Here is a 19,340-nt window from a genome sequence, read left to right on the forward strand (position 1 = left end):
GAATGTCAGACTTACTGAGGAGGATGGCCAGGAAACAAGTTGCGGGGCGACGTCAGCATGAACGGCTTAGGGCAAATCTCTTCTATCTTGCAGAGTTGATTTAAGTTAAATTAGTTCCTTTGATTTCAGCCATATTCCCCTGCTTCTTTTTTTGTGTTTGTGTAAGTGTTCTCATACTTGGTAGGTATGCTGGGAAGGGGACCAACCTTTTCTACAGAAGGTGCATTCATTTGGAAAATCATGGGTAAGTTTCTGCTTCTCTTTCACTGATGCTTTTATATCTCCTGCTTCTCTCTTTTCTATGCTATTTTCACTTCTTCCTAGGATAGAGCTCAGTTTAACAAATGATTAAAAGATTTTGTGGCCCTTATGCATGTCAGCACAATGCAACCAGTATAAAAGAATTGCATCTTTTGTATAATGGCATGTTGAGTAGCCCAGTAATTCTGAACAAGTTACAAATGATATAATTTAAATACTGTATTGTGAAGTTGGGACAAATTAATCAATACTGATGTAGGCATATTGATGTATCAGCTTATCTGCAAAATTACTGATAATTTTATCGATCAAATATATCTGTAAATCGACTGAGTGCAAGCTCTGCTATTTTGTTATTTTTTTCTATTAATACAGGGTGGCTACTCACCGGGAATTCTGCGTGAATTTTTCTCTGTATCCATGAAAAATGGCAACTTTTATTAACCTATAAACAGCCAATGAGTCATATATGACCCATGGTGCCGATTACAACATTTACGTGCTTTTAGGACCTTCATACTTGTATGTGAGGTTGTAAACGCTGACAGATGTTGAGATAAGACTTTGAAATGCCATGTGGATGTTTTTGCTGTCAAACAAAAGTTATCCGAAGTAGGTTGCTCAAATAGTCTCCAAGATATACTAATTTATTCTCTAATATGCAAATTAGCCATTTTTGCCAAAATGCAGGATTGTACATATTGCGTCATATTTCAGCCTGTGTGAGGACTAGAGACTTGAAAGAAGTTGCCCTTTGTTGCAAAAGGTCTATTCTTTGAAAACAATGCAAAAGTTTGCGCCCTTTTTCCAAAATAACGGGAGAAGAGGGGGCGAACGCCAGATTTTTTTTTCATTGAAAATTTGGGACTTGGCCTCTCCCAACCCCATTTTTCTCACTTGGGCTTTCTGAATTGTACACGGTTGCGTGCTCTGATGTTTTTGCTTTTAAACAAAAGTTATCCAAAGTAGATTGCTCAAATAATTTCTTGAATAAGAGAAAACATCTGCTTGTACGCTTGAATTTTTATAAAGTTTGCCTTGAAAACCAGGAATTATGCAGGGTCCAGCAGAGGAGTTAGACCGGTGAGAAGTTGGTGGCCTGCTTAATGTGTACAAAATGGACTTAGAGTAAACTTCATGACAATCAAATTGAAAATTTGAATCCTGCAGATGTATTTGTGCACAAGAGGTCTAATTGATTTTTTTGATTGCTCATATAAACCCTGTTACAAATTTGCATGTACTTTGGGAATGATTCACAAATTCAATTATCTTTGTGATGCTGAAATGTATTCAATTATTTCACTTTATCCATAATGCCATTTGGACATGTTACATTCTGGTGCATATGGTCAGTGTGCACTAACAGGTCTTTTTGGTTACATTATGTAACAGTTTGTGTGTATGAATATATTCAATAAGTTATATGCATGCTGTACATTAAGAACTGCATTTGAAGTTGTGTGAGTGTGATTTGTGGGAAAATTCAAATCATCATTACAACCATCCATTTGATTGCAAGAGACAATGGGTACCACAAAATAGAGATGTTTTTGTATATATACCTCTTATGCTTCTGTGCATGTCTACTTATATAATGTAATTATCATCATTGTAATGATAATGAGGAGAACTTCCATTGGTGGTGGTGAATTTTGCAGATGAACAAGAGAGGAAGAGATGAGATTCGTAGAAAGACTGTTCTGGTACATCCACAGGTTCATTTTCACTGTAAGCAGACACCTAGCCTGAAATATGCCTAATCTCCTTAATTATATCTTTGAATTTGAATTATCCTTTAATATTATTAGTGCCATTATTATAGTGGCCGCGGTGGCTCAGTCGGTAACGCGTCTGACTACCATGCTCAAGGTCCCGGGTTCGATCCCCGGCCGGTTCAAATCCGGGAACTTTTCTAACGGTGGAAGCGGCCCCGGCGCCTACCCAGCGTCGAATAACATGGGTACCTGGGGGAAACCCTGGGGGGTAAAGGCGGTCAGGGGCGTGATGCTGATCACATCACCCCCACTCACGACCGGATCAAGAAAGTGTGGGGCGTTACCCCCACACCCCCTATACGCCTTCATGGCGTGGTGCTATGCACAGGGGAACACTTTACCTTTTTACCTTTGCCATTGTTATTATAAATTATTATGTCACGCGAGTGGATTTAAAATATTAGACCTGTTTCACTTTAATAAATGCCGTAACTAGGAGCAAAATTGCAATATTTATATTTTAAGATTTAAAACAATCTACATTTTAAAGTTTTTAACATTCGAAGCTACAACGTGCCAAGGATAAATATTCAACTGTCAAACAAAACAATGTTTCGGACAGGAAAAAAAATATAAATATATACTAACAAAAAAAATCTCATTAATATGTGAGAAACGTCCACGCCGTGAGATGCTCTCCTAATTCTCTTCTAGTTATTCAAAATAAGTTGGCTGTGCCTAACTTTGCTTAAAGCATATAAGTATATGTATATATGTGTACGGACTCATTCTCGTCACTACTGCTTACCTGTGTACGGACATCTCTTGTCACTGCAGCCTATTTATACATCTATTACTTCTCAACTAGAACTTTTAATTAATCGGGCGGTTTATATCCTAAATCACGGTACACCCATTTGTACAGCGTGTCGACGAATATAATTAGCGTTTCGTCTCTTTACATATTAACATGAATTAAAATTTTCAGGTAATGTATTCGTAAGTTAAGGTAACATAAGGCAAGTGACTATCTCGTATAAACTTGACTATCTCCTTAATCTAAGCTCCCTTCATGAGGTGCTAGGAGACTTTAGTCATTAAGAATATAAATGAGTGGTCCTCGGGGTCTTATTCGTTCCCAAAACTATATATGTATAAAAATGTAATATCCTCGTTGCAATAATCTTAGCAGTTATAGTTCAAGCATTCTAAATCATTTACAAGTTACGGTCAGTTTTAAACCAAATTTAAATTAAACTTTTAAGGAATTTCAATTAATAATAATAACAATAACAAAAAAAATTGACTCGGAAAAGCATACTCTCTGCTATGACTTTAAAATGCACATAGTGCCACCGAGTCAGATTCAATAAACTCTAATTTATTTTCCTCATTCATGATATAACTTTAAAATCCACTTTATTAATTAATTAAAATGTTAAGGATAAAAAATCGTTTACTGTTTACTGTAGCTTACTGCATCCTCATAACCAACGTTGTAATAATTTTTGTATCCAAAATCATAAAAAATTTTCCTACCTCGTATGTTCTAAAATCACTGTCAATGCAAGAAATCATTGAATCTAAATGCCTTATTCTCCTACCTTATTTAAAATTCTGGGAATGGTAAAAATTTCCCAGGTGGGAATCTGTCGTAGCCATGGTACCGGGTTCGTGAGTGAACCACAGAGCTACCAGGAGCGGATTGAAAGGGAATCGTCCACGGACGTCCCTGGGCCGGCCACATTTTTGGCTGTCTAAAACCCGACATCGAACCTTCCGCCACGCGGAATGCCGGACGCTCCTGATACCAAAGTGCCAGCCCAACGCGGGTAACCGCGACGAAGCTAGGGCGCAGGTTCCTCCACATTCTAACATTTTGCTGATTACCGACCCAGACTTGAGGTCAATAAATTTCATCGGATTCATCCTCATGTTAGACTAAACATCTATTATGGCATATATATTCTTCTCCCCCCATTAATGTTAAAAAAAACTTTAAGCCCTATGTATTTTCAACATCAATTGTGGCAAGGACATACTAAAAAAAAAAAACTAAACAAGTTAGCAAAATTTTTGGGGTGGGTTTAAATTTAGAACTGATTAACAAATTCCTTTCATTTCTGAAAAAAATGAAAAGACCCGAGGCAACTCCTTCACGTAACGAGCTATTTTCTCATCGCATTTCCGAAAAAATGCATGAGAAGCCCCAGCAAATCCACCACGTAACGAGCTTTGGGGTGGGGTTAATTTAAAACTGATTGTTGAAACCTCTACTAGATAACATTCTATTTTCTCGTCGCATTTCCGAGGAAATGGATGAGAAGCCCAAATCTCCACCACGTAACGAGCTATTTTCTCATCGCATTTCCGAAAAAAATGCATGAGAAACCCCAGCAAATCCACCACGTAACGAACCGTAAAGTTCGTGGGATCTTAAGAGTACCTAGAATGTTAACCAGTTAATCGATTGGTGATGTAAATTACTCATCATTCATCCTCTGATGAGAGCACTCGTCATGCCAATGACGAGTTAACGCTTGGCAATGCGAAAGGTACAAAATCACACTAAGGAACTAAACTACAGAAAAGACAATGGTCACTCGTTGGGTTTTGTGAACCGTTGAACCTGAATCATGGCTGGGTGTTAGGATAATTACCTGTCTATCTGAAGTATTAGGCTGAATAGAATATGCGAAGTCCTCTGTTAGCTTCTCCAATTTGTCGACCAGAGCGTCGTTCCACTTCTGACCTACTGCTCTGCTAACCACCTCTTCTCCCAACTCCAATCCCAAAAGTCAGTTCCCTCTCAGCTTGTCTCACCTCTATATCACTAGGCCATCGAGCTCTTCCTCTATGCCGAATCATGTTTTTTAATTGCCACCATGCAAACCGCTGACTCTATAACCAGAAGAATTACCTGTTTCCTGAATGCTCAGGAGGTTTGCATGGCACAACACTGTGCATTGATTACATGCCTCAGAGGCTTGAGACAACTGAGAAAAACAAGTGAATGCCTTGGTCAACGTGAAGCATTCAGAGAGACTTAATAAAATAAACATATAATCTTAGGGATTGATACGCAACTACTACTTTGAAATCGTCCTTCACATGGTGCTGACAATTCAATTATTAAGAAGTAGAAACAATTGGGAAATATGTGAGCATTGCATTGATGCCCAATATGTCATTCTTTTCTGCAGAACCTTCCTTCATATGTCTGTCTGGGAGCAAATAGGAGTGATGTGGAAGCACCACCAACACACTCTCCATTAACCTTGGCTTCCTTGTTCTCACAGATGATTTTTTGGGCCCTAATGCTAGTATGTGGTTAACAGAGATACTATATCTTTACTGGAATCTTTGATGCAATCTCAGGAGTGCGCAATTAAAGATGAACAACAAGAAAGAGAATCTGGCAACATCACTCTGAATATTAGTCACAAAGAAAAATACATAAATTTGACAAGAATTGGCATGTAGGAAAATCGTATAACACCTATATTTTACTAATAATTCAAAATTCTTATCGAAATTTCTTCCTTTGTTGTTTTCCCCTGAAAAATAGACTTGGGCTTGTTTATAATTGAAAGCTGATAAACTTTCACAATCTCAAACAATGTTAGGTTTTGATCCATCATGAAATGAAAATAAGATTTCTTAAGGAACATCATAGTACAAATATGAACTTCTTTTCTCATCAAGCTGGAATGATGATGAATGTTGTAGAATTCATACATGGCTGGCAATCCCCCACTTCCCTAAATAAGGTGTGTGTGTGTGTTGGAGGGGATGGTCCATTGGTTCGATGCTTCTCCAGCAAAAGCCAAGGAGGAAAGAATTAAATGGGTAAAACAAGCCCAGCAACAATGAGTCTCTCTCTCTGTGAAAGGATGGCAATCCCGAGAACTTTAAAGAAGGGAATGCAGCACAAGATAAACAAACTATGTTCTTTACCTACCGCATCTATTGTTAGTTTTTCGTAAGAAGAAAAATCTATTCTGAAGATAGAAAAATGAATAGGAATGTTTATTAAGGATAAATTTTGCAATTGTCTCCCTTTTTTTCAACTTGTGACATTGCATTTATTTTCATCTTGAAATCTCATCAACACTAAAGCTACATGATGTGAAACCTAGAAGAAAAATAGATATATAGTGGAACTTTGATTTTATGTTCCTGCATTACACATCCCATCTTGATGGTCCCAGCATAGCATGTTGTAAAATGTTGCTCAATTTTACATTTCCCCACATTTTAAGTTGTTTCAAATTGGTCCCCTAGTGCGAGTTATGCTCTCTGTCTATAATGTCTCCTTGGCAACACATTACCAAACTTGCTTTTGTATGACCTAAAACATCTTTGGTAACTGATAAAGTGTGCAACAAAATGTCTAGAAGCTATCAAGTGTATTCATGCATTTTTTCAGTTTGTAAATGTTATGAAGTGAAGAGCAGAAGCAGATTCACAAAAGTTAGAGAAGTGTGATGACTTCAGATTCATGAAGGGCACAGATAACAGATTTGGTGTAATTCACATCCACAGGAGATACCATCAAAGTTGCCATTACTAAATATTTATCTGTGAGCACGACTTATATTTGAGAGGGAAAGTGTTGCCATGTATTTTTCCTTCTTTGGTCAAGCTGATATTTGAGAGGGAAAGGGTTTTTTTCATGATTTTTTTCCTTCTTTGATAAAGCTGATATTTGAGAGGGAAAGGGTTTTTTCATGTATTTTTTCCTTTGATAAAGCTGACATTTGAGAAGGAAAGTGTTCTTTCATGTATTTTTCCTTCTTTGATCAAGCTGATATTTGAGAGGGAAAGGTTTTTTTCATGTATTTTTCCCTTCTTTGATAAAGCTGATATTTGAGAGAAAGGGTTTTTCATGTATTTTTTCCTTCTTTGATAAAGCTGATATTTGAGAGGGAAAGTGTTCTTTCATGTATCTTTCCTTCTTTGATAAAGCTGACATTTGAGAAGGAAAGTGTTCTTTCATGTATTTTTCCTTCTTTGATCAAGCTGATATTTGAGAGGGAAAGGTTTTTTTCATGTATTTTTCCCTTCTTTGATAAAGCTGATATTTGAGAGAAAGGGTTTTTCATGTATTTTTTCCTTCTTTGATAAAGCTGATATTTGAGAGGGAAAGTGTTCTTTCATGTATCTTTCCTTCTTTGATAAAGCTGACATTTGAGAAGGAAAGTGTTCTTTCATGTATTTTTCCTTCTTTGATCAAGCTGATATTTGAGAGGGAAAGGTTTTTTTCATGTATTTTTTCCTTCTTTGATAAAGCTGACCCCGAAGAGACCCTTGAGGTCTGAGGTGGAGAGAGAGCGGAGGTTGAGTCGTCCTTCCAGTGGGCAGTTCCAGCCAGTCAAGGTGGCCAGCTCTCCAACCAAGTTGAATGGAAGCAGTGGTGGCAGCAACCGGGATTCAATGGGTAGGTCTTCTTAAGTAACTTGTAGATTATTTTTATTATATATATATTTTTTTAAAAAAAGTAGAAAAATACTGGGTGACCCAGAGATGTATACCCATTTTGGAATGAACGTTACACAGTTAATTGTAAACCAAACTGTATTATTTTTGTTGTATAATGTGTGTGATCTATTGCCATTTATTTTGCATTTATTTATTGCAGTTAAAATGGAGTCGTGGTCGGTGGAACATCACGTGTTCATGTATGATGCCTATGTTGCAGCTCAGAGGTTCATCACCTGGTGGTGTTTTTGGAGTTACAGTGCCTGTGGTTCGAAACTGCTTAACTCATTTTAAGATTGTTTTGCATGTTGGAACTGATCCATGCCGCCTTATGTGGAAGTGCCGGTGGAATAACCTCTGAGCTGCAACCACTGAGTCGCCGTTTCTCACATAGGCATTATACGTGAACACGCGATGTTCCATCGACAACGACGCCATGGTGACTGCAATAAATAAATAAATGAATGTAAAATAAATGGCAATATATCATACACATTATACAACAAAAATAATAGAGTTTGGTGTACAATTAACTGTGTAATGTTCATTCCAAAATGGGTATACATCTCTGGGTCACCTGGTATAATCACAGGGGAGGAGGAATTTTCATGCTTGCCTTTGCCTGAAGGGGCTTTTATTTACAAGTATTGTTGTTTTTAATAATGTATAACTTATGAATTGAGCCAACATGATTATTTATAATGTTAACAGTCATCATGAAGTGGTAGTACAGAGGTTGTTTCCGATCTATGGTGACGATTTCAAACTGCATCTACTTTAAGAGAAACCATGTCGCCACCATCGAGAGTGCTCTATTTGGAGTCCCTGCATCTTGGCAATTGCCCGACTGAAGTTTCCACTGTAGGAGACTGGCACAAAGTGTAGTGATGTCCAGCCTCAACGACTCCTCCTGACAGGCTTTCCATAGCCCTTCAATGGTGCGGGGCCTCCTGTGAGACAAGGCTCGTTTCAGTAGTCTGAAGGTGCAAAACTCCATCGGTGAGACATCAGGTGACTTCACTGGAATGTCTGTGAAACAAATTGCACGGATTCCAGTTTCATCTGCCATTTTTTGGAGGAAGAGGCGGGTTGAGGGAGATGTGTGACTTGACACCTTGTTTTGAGCTTATGAACATGCCCCCTTCATCACTTTTCCAAACCCAAATTGCGGTGAATCATGGTGTGCACTGTCTTCAGTGATGTTTGTAGCCGGTTCGCGATACTTCTCTGTGTGGCTGGATTCTCCCTGATGACCAGCGCCCAGATGTCCCGAATTGTAGCTGGTGTACGCTAGTGGCAGGCCGGGGGTTGGCCTGTTTCTGCCCCATAGGAATCATCCCATGCCTCGCCTTACCAGCCCCTTTCAACACCCATGATATGCCATTTTTGGACACAGTGAATCCACGCTCCTTACACAGTTTTATAATGGCACTATCACTGTAGTTTACGTCGGATGCACTGATTTTCGGCGGCATTCTTCCCAATACACACTGGCCACACCTGTCACGCATAGTCAACGGTCCAACGTGCCCACAAGACTGGCAGCTTCGTTCTCTTCCCGCTTGGTGGTGCTGCAAGAGGTGTGCAATTTCATCAGCATAGATCGGAAACAACCTCTGTATAAATAAAACATAAAAACGAGAAGGAAATAGAAAAATTCAACAACAATAGAAAACTTGTAGAAACGTTATAGTGGAAATAGAAGTGAGGGTTTGACCTACCAAGTTGCCAGGTCTAAAGCAAAGATATAGTACATGATCTGAAGAAGACCCCCATCCCCACCCCTCATCTCCATTGCTACCTCTTCCTTCTCCATACCATACTACTGACAGTTTTAGGAAAGCTTGGTGAGAGAACCCCCACTTCCGTTTCTGCCATCTTTCTTTTCTTTAAAGCTGAAGATGCAGGTGGAAAAATTTTAATTTTTTGCATTGTCTGGCGAGTTTTTCTCTTTTCCATGTTACTATGTATTCAATGCTTATGTGCGTGTTATTTGTAAGGCACATGCTTTGCTCACAAATATCCCATAGTGAATTCATTTTTAACTTTGTGACTGTCTTCTACATTCACGAATAACCAGTGTTTACTTTATTTGTATTGTACACAACTTTATAAAATTGACAGGGAGCCATTGAGATTAAGAACGCTGTATCAATGTCAATATTTTTGAAGTTGTTGATTTCTATTAGGTTTTGTTATGTAGGAAGATTGATTTAAAAATGTCTTGTGTTAAAAGTTGCAAATGAGTTTCGTTTTATCGGATTATTGAAAGTGAAATAATACCTTAAGTTAAATTGTGCTCTTTTAATTCTTGCAACGTAAGTTATATATTATTGTGGAAACCCAGTTGAGCACTGAGGACTTGAAATTTAATTTTTAAATTGTGTTATAGTATGCTCATCCTTCGTTTACTGTATGCACTATATATTCTGTATAATATACAGTTGCAACTTCTTTCCTCCACATTACATGATAAGGTACTCTTACTGCACCTTGTACGTTACAGGAACCACGGACTCTACAGCCAGTGAAGAAGACGCACCACCACCACTTCCACAGAAAACCCGAGAAGCTGACTACTGCAACCTGCCCGACGAGGGGAAACAAGAAGCCACGAGGCCAATAGGCCCACCAAACACACCCAGGGTTCGACCCAAGGTAATACAAGATTATTGTCAAACAATACTGAGAAGAATTAGTTGAATAGATGTTATAATGTATTCATCCATTCATTCACGAGAGAATCAGAATGTTTAACCTTTAGTTGAAATTTGGTTTAAATTTAAACCAAAAAAAATGAAGTGTCTTGTCGTAATTTGGTTTATTTTTGAACCATGCAGCTTTAGATAAAATTATCGAGGGTTTGCCACACTTATATTTTTATATTGGAGTGGAAACACTGACAGTTGTTTTCCGAACAAGTTTCGCCATCATGTCATCCAAACTTTCTCCTTTCCAACAAGCCCACGTGACGTGTTGACAGAGAAGCCATAAACGCTTGCTATTTATGACGCTGTTTTCCTTCAAGCTAACAATGCCCAATGTGACACACAGAGTCATCTTTGTTCTTGAAGTTTGGGAGCTTGCTTGCAACAGGTCTCGCTAAGGGGTAGGGGGTGGGGTCAGTTCGCATCTTCTTCCCAAAATAGCCGGAGAAGAGGGGGCGAACTCCAGATTTTCTTTCTTTCCTCATTGAAATTCGGGGGTCGCGTCCCCCTGCCTGAAACCCCCCTTGGTTGGGGGTTCTGAATTGTACACGGTTGCATGCCCTGATGTTTTAGCTGCATAACAAAAGTTATCCGAAGTTGATTGATCCCATAGTGTCAGAGTTATAACCATTTTATGAGTAATATGCAAATTGGCTATTTTTTGTAAAAAAAAACCGTTTTACATTTTGGCTCATTATTCAAATTGTATTGCACAGACAACTATGAAACAAGTTTCATTCTGTTGCGAAAGGTTCATTCTTTTGAAAAAAAAGGCAAAAGTTTGTGTGATCTTCCAAAAATAGCGAAGAAAGAGGGGCATACTCCACATTTTTATGTTTTTTTCATTGACATTCCGGGGATGTGACCCTCGCCCGTAACCCCCCGTGGTTGGGGGGTTCCAAATTGTACACGGTTGCATGCGCTGATGTTTTCGCTGCAAAACAAAAGTTATCTGAAGTAGATTGGTCCCATAGTGCCAACGTTATTACGATTTTTCTCCAATAAGTATACAAATTTAAATTTCACGCTCAAAAGCCTTGGCGACATTGGGCTTACTTTTGTCAGACCCGCACGGCAGACTAAAGGTTAAACAGCAGGGATTTCATCACAGATTCCTCATTTACAGAATCAATAAAAACTACGCTTCCCACACTCTGGGAAATATTGGCTGATAGTGGGGATAAAATTCAAAATAATATTTTTGTGCCTCATGTGCCGAAGCACCCAACAATTTTTAATTCACTCGTTCATTTGTGGAGCCCTGGTGGTCTAGTCGATGGGCATCTGCCATGCGAGCATTCCGGGTTCAATTCCCGGAATGGGTGATTTAAGGTTGAAATTTTTCCAGCCTTGTCCCCTCACAAAGCGGCTCTGGAGCTCACCCAGCCTCAAATCAATGGGTACCTGGGGATAAAGGCAGCTGGAGCATGGTGCTGATCACATCACCTCCCAAAGGGCCCAAGATCAAAAATGTGTGGGGCCCTACCCCCCACATCCCCTAAATGAACCTTCATGGCATGGTGCTATATACATGGGAACTTTACCATTCATTTGAGACTTTGATACCTTTGGCATATCAGCCAATTCATTACTGAACCCTATTTTAGTCTAATTAAGGTGACTTAAATTTAGGATAGCTAATTTTGTATACGTAGTATTTCCATACTACTCTACTAAGACTATGTTATTTGTAAAACAAATACAGTAGAAACAATGTTAAATAGTGCACTGTGCAATAGGGATGGGACGATATGAAATTTTGGCCAATACTGATAAAGTACCGATATAAAATTAGAAATGGTCCTTGAAGAACCTGAAAAGTTCATTGACCTCCTTAATAAATGTGTGTTTCAAGGTGACTGAAGTGCAAAAGAAATTGCATATTTAGACATTTACTTTTTAAAAAAGTAGGGCATGGAGATTATCCATAAAAATTAAAACAAAATGGCAGAATTTTGGACAGATATTTATCGATATATCGGATCAGTAAAATAATCGGTCATTTTACCGATACACCGATATGCCTATATCGGCCAATACCGATAGAGTACCAATTAATCGGTCCCATCCCTACTGTGCAATGAAATCACATAGAATTGTAAGGTATAGCCTCACACTCTTGATTTTGACAACGTTTTGGCCATCTTTACTCCACAGGGTTGCTGTAATTAGAGGCTGAGTAATATCCAGAATCAGTTATGCAGTGACCTTATAATAAGTTGCAGACACCATGCACCTGAATGCACGTCTCCTGCATGGCTGTCTGATACCCTTACGACTGGACCACCGTAGCTCATAAAACAAATACAGTATTTTTTTTAAATATGCAATTTCGAAATCTGCCATTTTTTTTTTCTGAAGAAAAATGCCGTTCTCATAGATGTAGCTTAAAGTAGTCAAGTACATCACTCGTTCAGGGTTTCCACTGGCCTGGAAATCATTGAAAAGTCAGGGAATTTTGTAAAAGTGTTAAAAAAAACAGGTGAAATCAGGGAAAGTAAATATTTTTTGCTTGCCAGGATTGGAAACTGAAATCTTTTGGAATATTTCATGTAAAAATGTTCTGTTTTATTATTCGTATTTATTTTCAACATTATTGAACGTGTGTGATTCATTGGATTAACATTTGAAGTTGAAGACTTTATGGTTTTAAAAATCATTATAGAGTGGTCTGGGAAACTGGGAAAAGTTAGTGTTTTTTTTTTATGCAAAATGGGTAAGAACCTTGTCTGCTATTTTGCTCTGCACCATTTGTTATATGTTTATCGTATTTATATTTAATCACCATATGTAAAATTGTTCATAACTGTCCATTACTAGTTTCTAACGTAAGTCAATTTTACCAAATCTTTTTCTTCTCAAGCCACCCCCTCCGGAACCAGTGGAAGATGGTCCACCCCCGACTCCTCCACCCAAGAAGCCACCGTTGAAGATACCAACCGACATATTGGATTGATTTCTTCGTTCCAAAGAGTATTATTGCTGTTGACTAAAGACTGCAAAAGTGGTGAGTACTGCCATGACTGCAATCGACCAACGAAAGTATTACGAACTTTTTTGAGTCAGTGTAACTTTTGCTGAGACATGCGACAATGCATGCAGTGTTTCCATGTGACTGAAGAAATTAATCCCAAATTATTTTTAACATTGATCCGTGGTGTATTTTTTTGTTGAAAAGCTGATATGTGCAATGCTGCTTTGTTTCCAGAGGTGCCAATAATTGCAACAAAGCAAGTGTCCAGCGAAAGGTAAGTGGAATTCACTTTTGTGACAATATTTACAAGTTTTTATGATGTATGTATATAAAACTATGAATTTACGAATGCTTATTTGCATGTGGAAACTGTTATTTTTTAATGATACACATGTTATGATCCATACGTACTAACTTCCATGATCATTTTAAAGTGTGTAGTGACGTGTTACTTGTTCTTCAGAGGGTAGTCATGAATTCCTAGTCCATTGTATTTGTACGTGTGTACAAGTCAAGTGTAAACTTTGTCATTGTATTATATACATTATCAGTATAAGCTGAGATTTCATTGCACACCACATACAGTGCATATATAATATTTTATTTAATTACATTTTTCAAGTAGTTCTGTTGTAAATAACAGGTAGATATGTTATGTACAAATATTTAGTTGTTGATCATCAGATAATAATCATAGCTCCTTTAATGACAAAACTTTAATTTGCCTTGAAATTTGCAATACTCTTGATGCATTGTGTTGGTCATAATTGTGGAAACTTTTACGAGTAAAATATATCAAATGCTTGGTATGTGTAGTTAAGTATAATGATTGTTAGAATCCGGCATTCATTACTGTTGATTCCTGGTAGCAATGGAATACATTTGGATTAATTAACTTTCTGGTTCAGAAAAATAACTATTTTCATTTCAACCTGAGACAAAGTAATATATTTTAAAGTATATTAAACATCAAAGTCTTGCGTAAAAATGCTGGAAGCTATTGGGAAAAATGTTCAGGAATTGCGTTGTTTAGTAGTACAGAGTAATGTCATTTCAAAACCTTTTTAATTTGATGCGAGTTGCAGATGTGTGTACGTTTTAAAGGCACTACTGTATATTTTCCATACTGCTGCTTACCAAGCTGTAATAGTGCATTAGATCATTTATTCCAGTTCGTATCAATATGTATTAGGCTAGTTGGTAAGATTGTACTAGATATAGAGTTGAGTGATCAGTAGTTTTTGTTCATAAGGATCAGCAGTAATGGGCCTTTTATATGGTATAACTTCGTTGTAGTAAATGCAGATGGGTGAATTCATTGTATCTAGATATATTGAATCAAATGCTGTCAAAACATATCTGTACTTCTGTATATCATGTGCCGTCTGCTGGGAACCTTGAATTCAAGTTGTCCTTGGCCTTAATGTAAAAATGCTGTGCAATGCTACTGTGATTTACGTGTGCCACTTCATGTCGGAAACATATACCAGGCATCCATATTTTTGTGTCCAGTTTTCAAGGGACCAAAGCTGCTTTGATTCGTATTCTCTATATACTTTTTTAGTTATAAAAATGCTTCCTGACTGGAAGCTCATGTGCAATTACTTCATAATTTGTACAAACATTATGTACTAGTGTACATAGCAACGAATTTAGAATAGTATTTTATTCATGCTACAAGATGTTAGCTCTTATTAGCATGCAATCTGATTGAAGGAAATAGATATGTCAGTATTTATTATTATTAATTTTAACAACTGGTAAGGACTTTTAGTTATCCCTAAAAATGTCTAGTGTTTGTCGTTATTTGTTTCTTTTGACCATTGACATAACGGTTGTTTATACTAAAAGTGTCTTGTCTTTGCACACTGATATTTATTCAGCAGTCTTCATCTGTAGCCACTGTTCGTTGCTGAAATTTCTGTCAGCAATATTTATATGAATTGGTGTTGTCCTTGGTTAGGACAGTGTAATCTTTGCTAACATGAAGTTTGTCTTTCAGAATCTTTTTCCTTTTGCAAGGTAAACTTGACAATATGTATATTTTAGTGCCAAATTTTATGAAACTGGGTGGAATTTAAGGAGTGAACATAAATTTCAAGGAGTACATGTTGCTCAAGGAAAACTTCTTTTAAATGTAGGAGTGTTCATACTGTGTAGTCATGCATGAATGTATTCTTTTTGTACTAACATTTGAATTTTTCTCATGCACTCAAGTGTATTTCTTAATAATGAAAATCAAATGTAGAACACTAATCTACAGTGGAACCTCAGTTTTATAATTTTCTGCGTAAACATGTAATGTTCCTGATTCTGATGTGCTTGCATTGCAAGCCCCCAAAAAACATTTATCTGAGATTTCACTGTGAATAGATGAATTTGAATTTTCTGGCTGTTTCAGCAGCGACATGCTACAAAGAACTATTCCGATTGTGTTAATATTACAGATGTGGATTTCACTTTACTCCTTTTGTGCACACTTGTGATCACAGTCAAGTGGAATTCAGCTTATATTTCCCTGGTTTCAAAAAAAAGTAAAGTGTTCCCCTGTGCTTAGCACCATACCATGAAGGTGTGTAGGGGTGTGGAGTTACGGGCCCACACTTTCTTGATCACGGCCAAATGTGATGAGCACCATGCCCCTGACCGCCTTTACCTCCAGGGTTTCCTGGGTGGGTGCCAGAGCCGCTTGAACAGTTGGAAAAAATCCCAGTTCTCCTCTGCCGGGGATTGAACCCGAGTCTCTCGCATGGTAGTCAGACACCCTAACGACTGAGCTACCACGGCTACCATGTTCAGAAAATTTATGAAAAGCATCCCTCACTCAGGATAATTTGCATAATTGTCTCCATGTTGTATCATACAAGCATCCCCCCCTAGGATTTTGTATTTGGTCAGTAGTAGTACATTAACATATTTGGAACAGACTCTGTCCACAAAACTAATTATCGATTGATTAATTTATATGCAGTGGCCACTACCACCATCCAATTGGAAATTTGCTTTATTACTGCTTGACAGACACTAGCACAAACAACACAAAGCAGAAGTTCACCAAGCACTAAAGCAACAGCTTTCCAAGTGGACGATGGCAGTGAACACTGCATTTAAATTAATCAAACTATTGGTACAGGCTGATCACGATAAAATTCCAGTATAATTTCTCATTTTTAAGATGAACTTTCCAAAGAAACAGGGTACAACTAGATGTTTTCTCTATTTCAACTTAACGTAATGCTGCCTTTCAACACCCACACATCTGTGTGATGCCAGCATTCTAATTCAATTCAATTAGATTTAAAATATTTAATTTACATTAGCCACATATACTCAGACTCGAAATACATCTACAGGTCACAAATGTTACAGGATATGCTAATCTACAAAAATGTGCAGGCTTCTTTTCCTTCCTCGATAAAAATTAAGGCAAACTCTTGAGAAAAAAATATCTCAGGGTATTCATAAATGTGTATTAATTCAATGGGATTTGGGTTAATAAAAGTTGCAATTTTTCAACTCTACAGAGAAAAGTCCACACAGAATTCAAGGAATTCCCAGTGAGTAGCCACCCTGTGGTAGTTTTGTGGAATGAACATATTAATGAATATTACTTTTCATATTTAAATTGTCATTTAAGCAACTGAGAGTAGGGTTATCCAGCTAACATCTATACCAAGACCAGCTGTGCATGCAGCCTAACCCCTTCAACGTCCCTGCTTGCAGTGTGCCTTCATTTCACATTCATAACAACAAACGTGGGAGTTTTTCATTATTTTGCGCAAGTGTAATTTTTCTTGCATTTGATCGTGCAGCTTGGAATTTTTCTTTTTACACAATAGGAAGCTGTAATATGATAAGAACATTGCAGAAGAATATAGCCCACTGATTACATTGTACCACATCAATACACTATCCAAGAATACTAGGGAGATTGGGGAGGGGGGGATAGTTGCTGAAACATACCAAAAATGGTAACTGTGTGTAGAATTCAAATCAAAACAAAACAATTGTCAAAAGTAATAAGAATATTTTGCCAAAAATCAATTCATCACGAGTGTTCACATGCTGACATACTACTAGCGTGCCTTCTTATTAGTATACCATTTGTGTGAACTTGCTTTTGTATCTGTCAATTGCAGAAGGATCTACTTTTGATGTCTTACAATGAAATGATATAATGTTGCCCCACTTGAATCTTCCGGTTCTAAGGAGAGTTGTTACAATGGCTAACATATCAGTGTAGGTTGAAATAAACAAAATGAACTCTAATTTTCATGCCACACAGATAAAGATATTAGAATGCACAATTTCAGCATTGTTCAATCCAGTTTAGTCTTTGTACTGGTTAAGCAATTTGATAAAAACAAGCTTACATATGCAGATTTATCACTTTGTTGATAGACATGTTTATTTTCTATCTAAAATTTCCTGTACAATTGAACTTCACTTACTGTAGCATGGTATATCACTTAGCAAATGTTGTTTGAAGATAATTGTGACATTTAAAGTTTCATTGTCCTATTATTTACTTCACCATTCATCCCAGTTAACCTGGTGATAGAAAAGCAGTGTACAAATAAAATAGTAATGTTCCTTCTGTTTGTCATGAAGTAAAATACCACATTTTTAATATTTGCCTTTAACGCTATTCTGTTTCAGATTTAGTACTACAAAAATATATGCATCCATTAGTAACAGTTTTTGTATCCATTTCAGTACTAAATTGTGAAGTAGATTCAACATATCCTTATTGTATTGTACTCCAAAAATTTTAGGTAAAATCCTGATTGTTTTGTATATTTGTAGATGTGTGTGTTTGTTACTTATAGTTCCTTCGTGCACAAATTAATCATGGGACCAAATTAGTATACTTTCCATTTGTGTGATTCCTGTATATTCATGCTCTTAATTTGCTTCCAAGCAAGCTGTTTTTTCAATTGTCTTCCTTGCAGAACATCCTCTGCCAATTCATAATAATTTTGTAATTTTTCCTCTTAAAATATTCTCATATTGTAGTGTCCTTACCATTCTTCATATTTCTTATTGTTGTAAATCATGAAAAAATGTTCATTTTGTTGTGTTATTGTGAATTAATAATAAAAAAAGAACAAAATGTGTCTCTGTAAACATTGTTTCTAATAATTAATGGATTTCTCAACTATTTAAACTTTGAATAGATAAATAATGCTAAACCTACACCACCTAGCCAAGACTGAAGGGTTGAACATTCTGTCTGCTGCTGTGGATCTTACGTGAACAAATATGTTAAGTCAACATTTCTGTTAACATTAATAATTATTATAAAAGATGCAAGCTTTCTATCTTCCAAAATAAGGAAGTTCAATTATTATTTTAAAATTAATAATTCTTCAAAAGTGGCAAATCAATCATAAAGAAAGACCTGACTGCTGTAGGTCTATAAATCCACTAATCAGATTAGTAGTTTCTAGGGATGTGACGAAGCTGAAAATTTGGCGATGCCGATATTTAACTGATTCTGATACATACGATTATTAAACAGAAATGGGATGTTATTTCCAGCATGACAAAAATAAATTTGCTGTGTACATTTGTATTGCATATCATATGAAGACCCAGGGGGAAAAACGATGAATGTCGATTTTTCGCCCATTTTGAGATTGCAGCGCCATCTGATAGTTCAGAAGCTATAATGAGAACGGCATTGGTTGGGAAACGATGAGAAGTGCCTGAAAAACACATTATTATTTTGGCATATATTAACGTATTTATGAAAAGAAATACTTTGTTTTTCATTTCCTGGCAAATCGTCTCGAATGAACATTCATCGTTTTTCCCCCTGGCCCTTCATATGTATATACAGGAAAACCTCGTTAATACGAAGTTCAAGGGACCAAAAAATGTCAACTTCGTATTAAACGACTTCGAGTTATCCAAACTTTTCAAGATGGCGCCTGTTTTCAGGTGTAAATAAAGTAGAGTATAAATTAGCCCCACAAAGGATATTTTATTTTTGGTGGTAGCTCAGAAAATAAGCTTTATATGTACTATATAATAATATTGTACGTTTTAAAGGAAGTGTAAAAAATGTTACACAAAATAAGAACACGGAGCTTAACGCGGACACAAAGATTACAAGGAGTCGATTAACACCATTTATACTGCCTAGTTATACAACCGGTTATTCACGGGATGCATGTTGTGGCAAAAAGTCTTATA

At 37.0% G+C, this 19,340-nt stretch overlaps 1 protein-coding gene across 6 annotated transcripts in view; it reads left to right on the top strand.

Moving 5' to 3' along the window:
• The window catches only part of mbc (dedicator of cytokinesis protein myoblast city), a 122,568-nt gene extending 104,308 nt beyond the window's left edge, over positions 1-18,260 (top strand). For 3 of the 6 annotated variants that reach the window (XM_083114517.1, XM_083114520.1, XM_083114519.1), the window contains 4 exons: positions 185-244; positions 7,272-7,419; positions 9,967-10,118; positions 13,032-18,260. In XM_083114517.1, the coding sequence (XP_082970643.1) occupies positions 185-244; positions 7,272-7,419; positions 9,967-10,118; positions 13,032-13,124 (453 nt within the window). In that variant the 3' untranslated portion in view covers positions 13,125-18,260. Of the gene's footprint in view, positions 1-184; positions 245-7,271; positions 7,420-9,966; positions 10,119-13,031 lie in introns of those variants that run through there. The other 3 variants (XM_083114518.1, XR_014440952.1, XR_014440953.1) reach the window with 3 other exon arrangements.
• Positions 18,261-19,340: the final 1,080 nt, after the last annotated feature.

This window comes from Lepisma saccharinum, chromosome 29 (genome assembly GCF_977018435.1).
Source record: "Lepisma saccharinum chromosome 29, izLepSacc3.1, whole genome shotgun sequence".
Lineage (NCBI taxonomy): Eukaryota > Metazoa > Arthropoda > Insecta > Zygentoma > Lepismatidae > Lepisma > Lepisma saccharinum.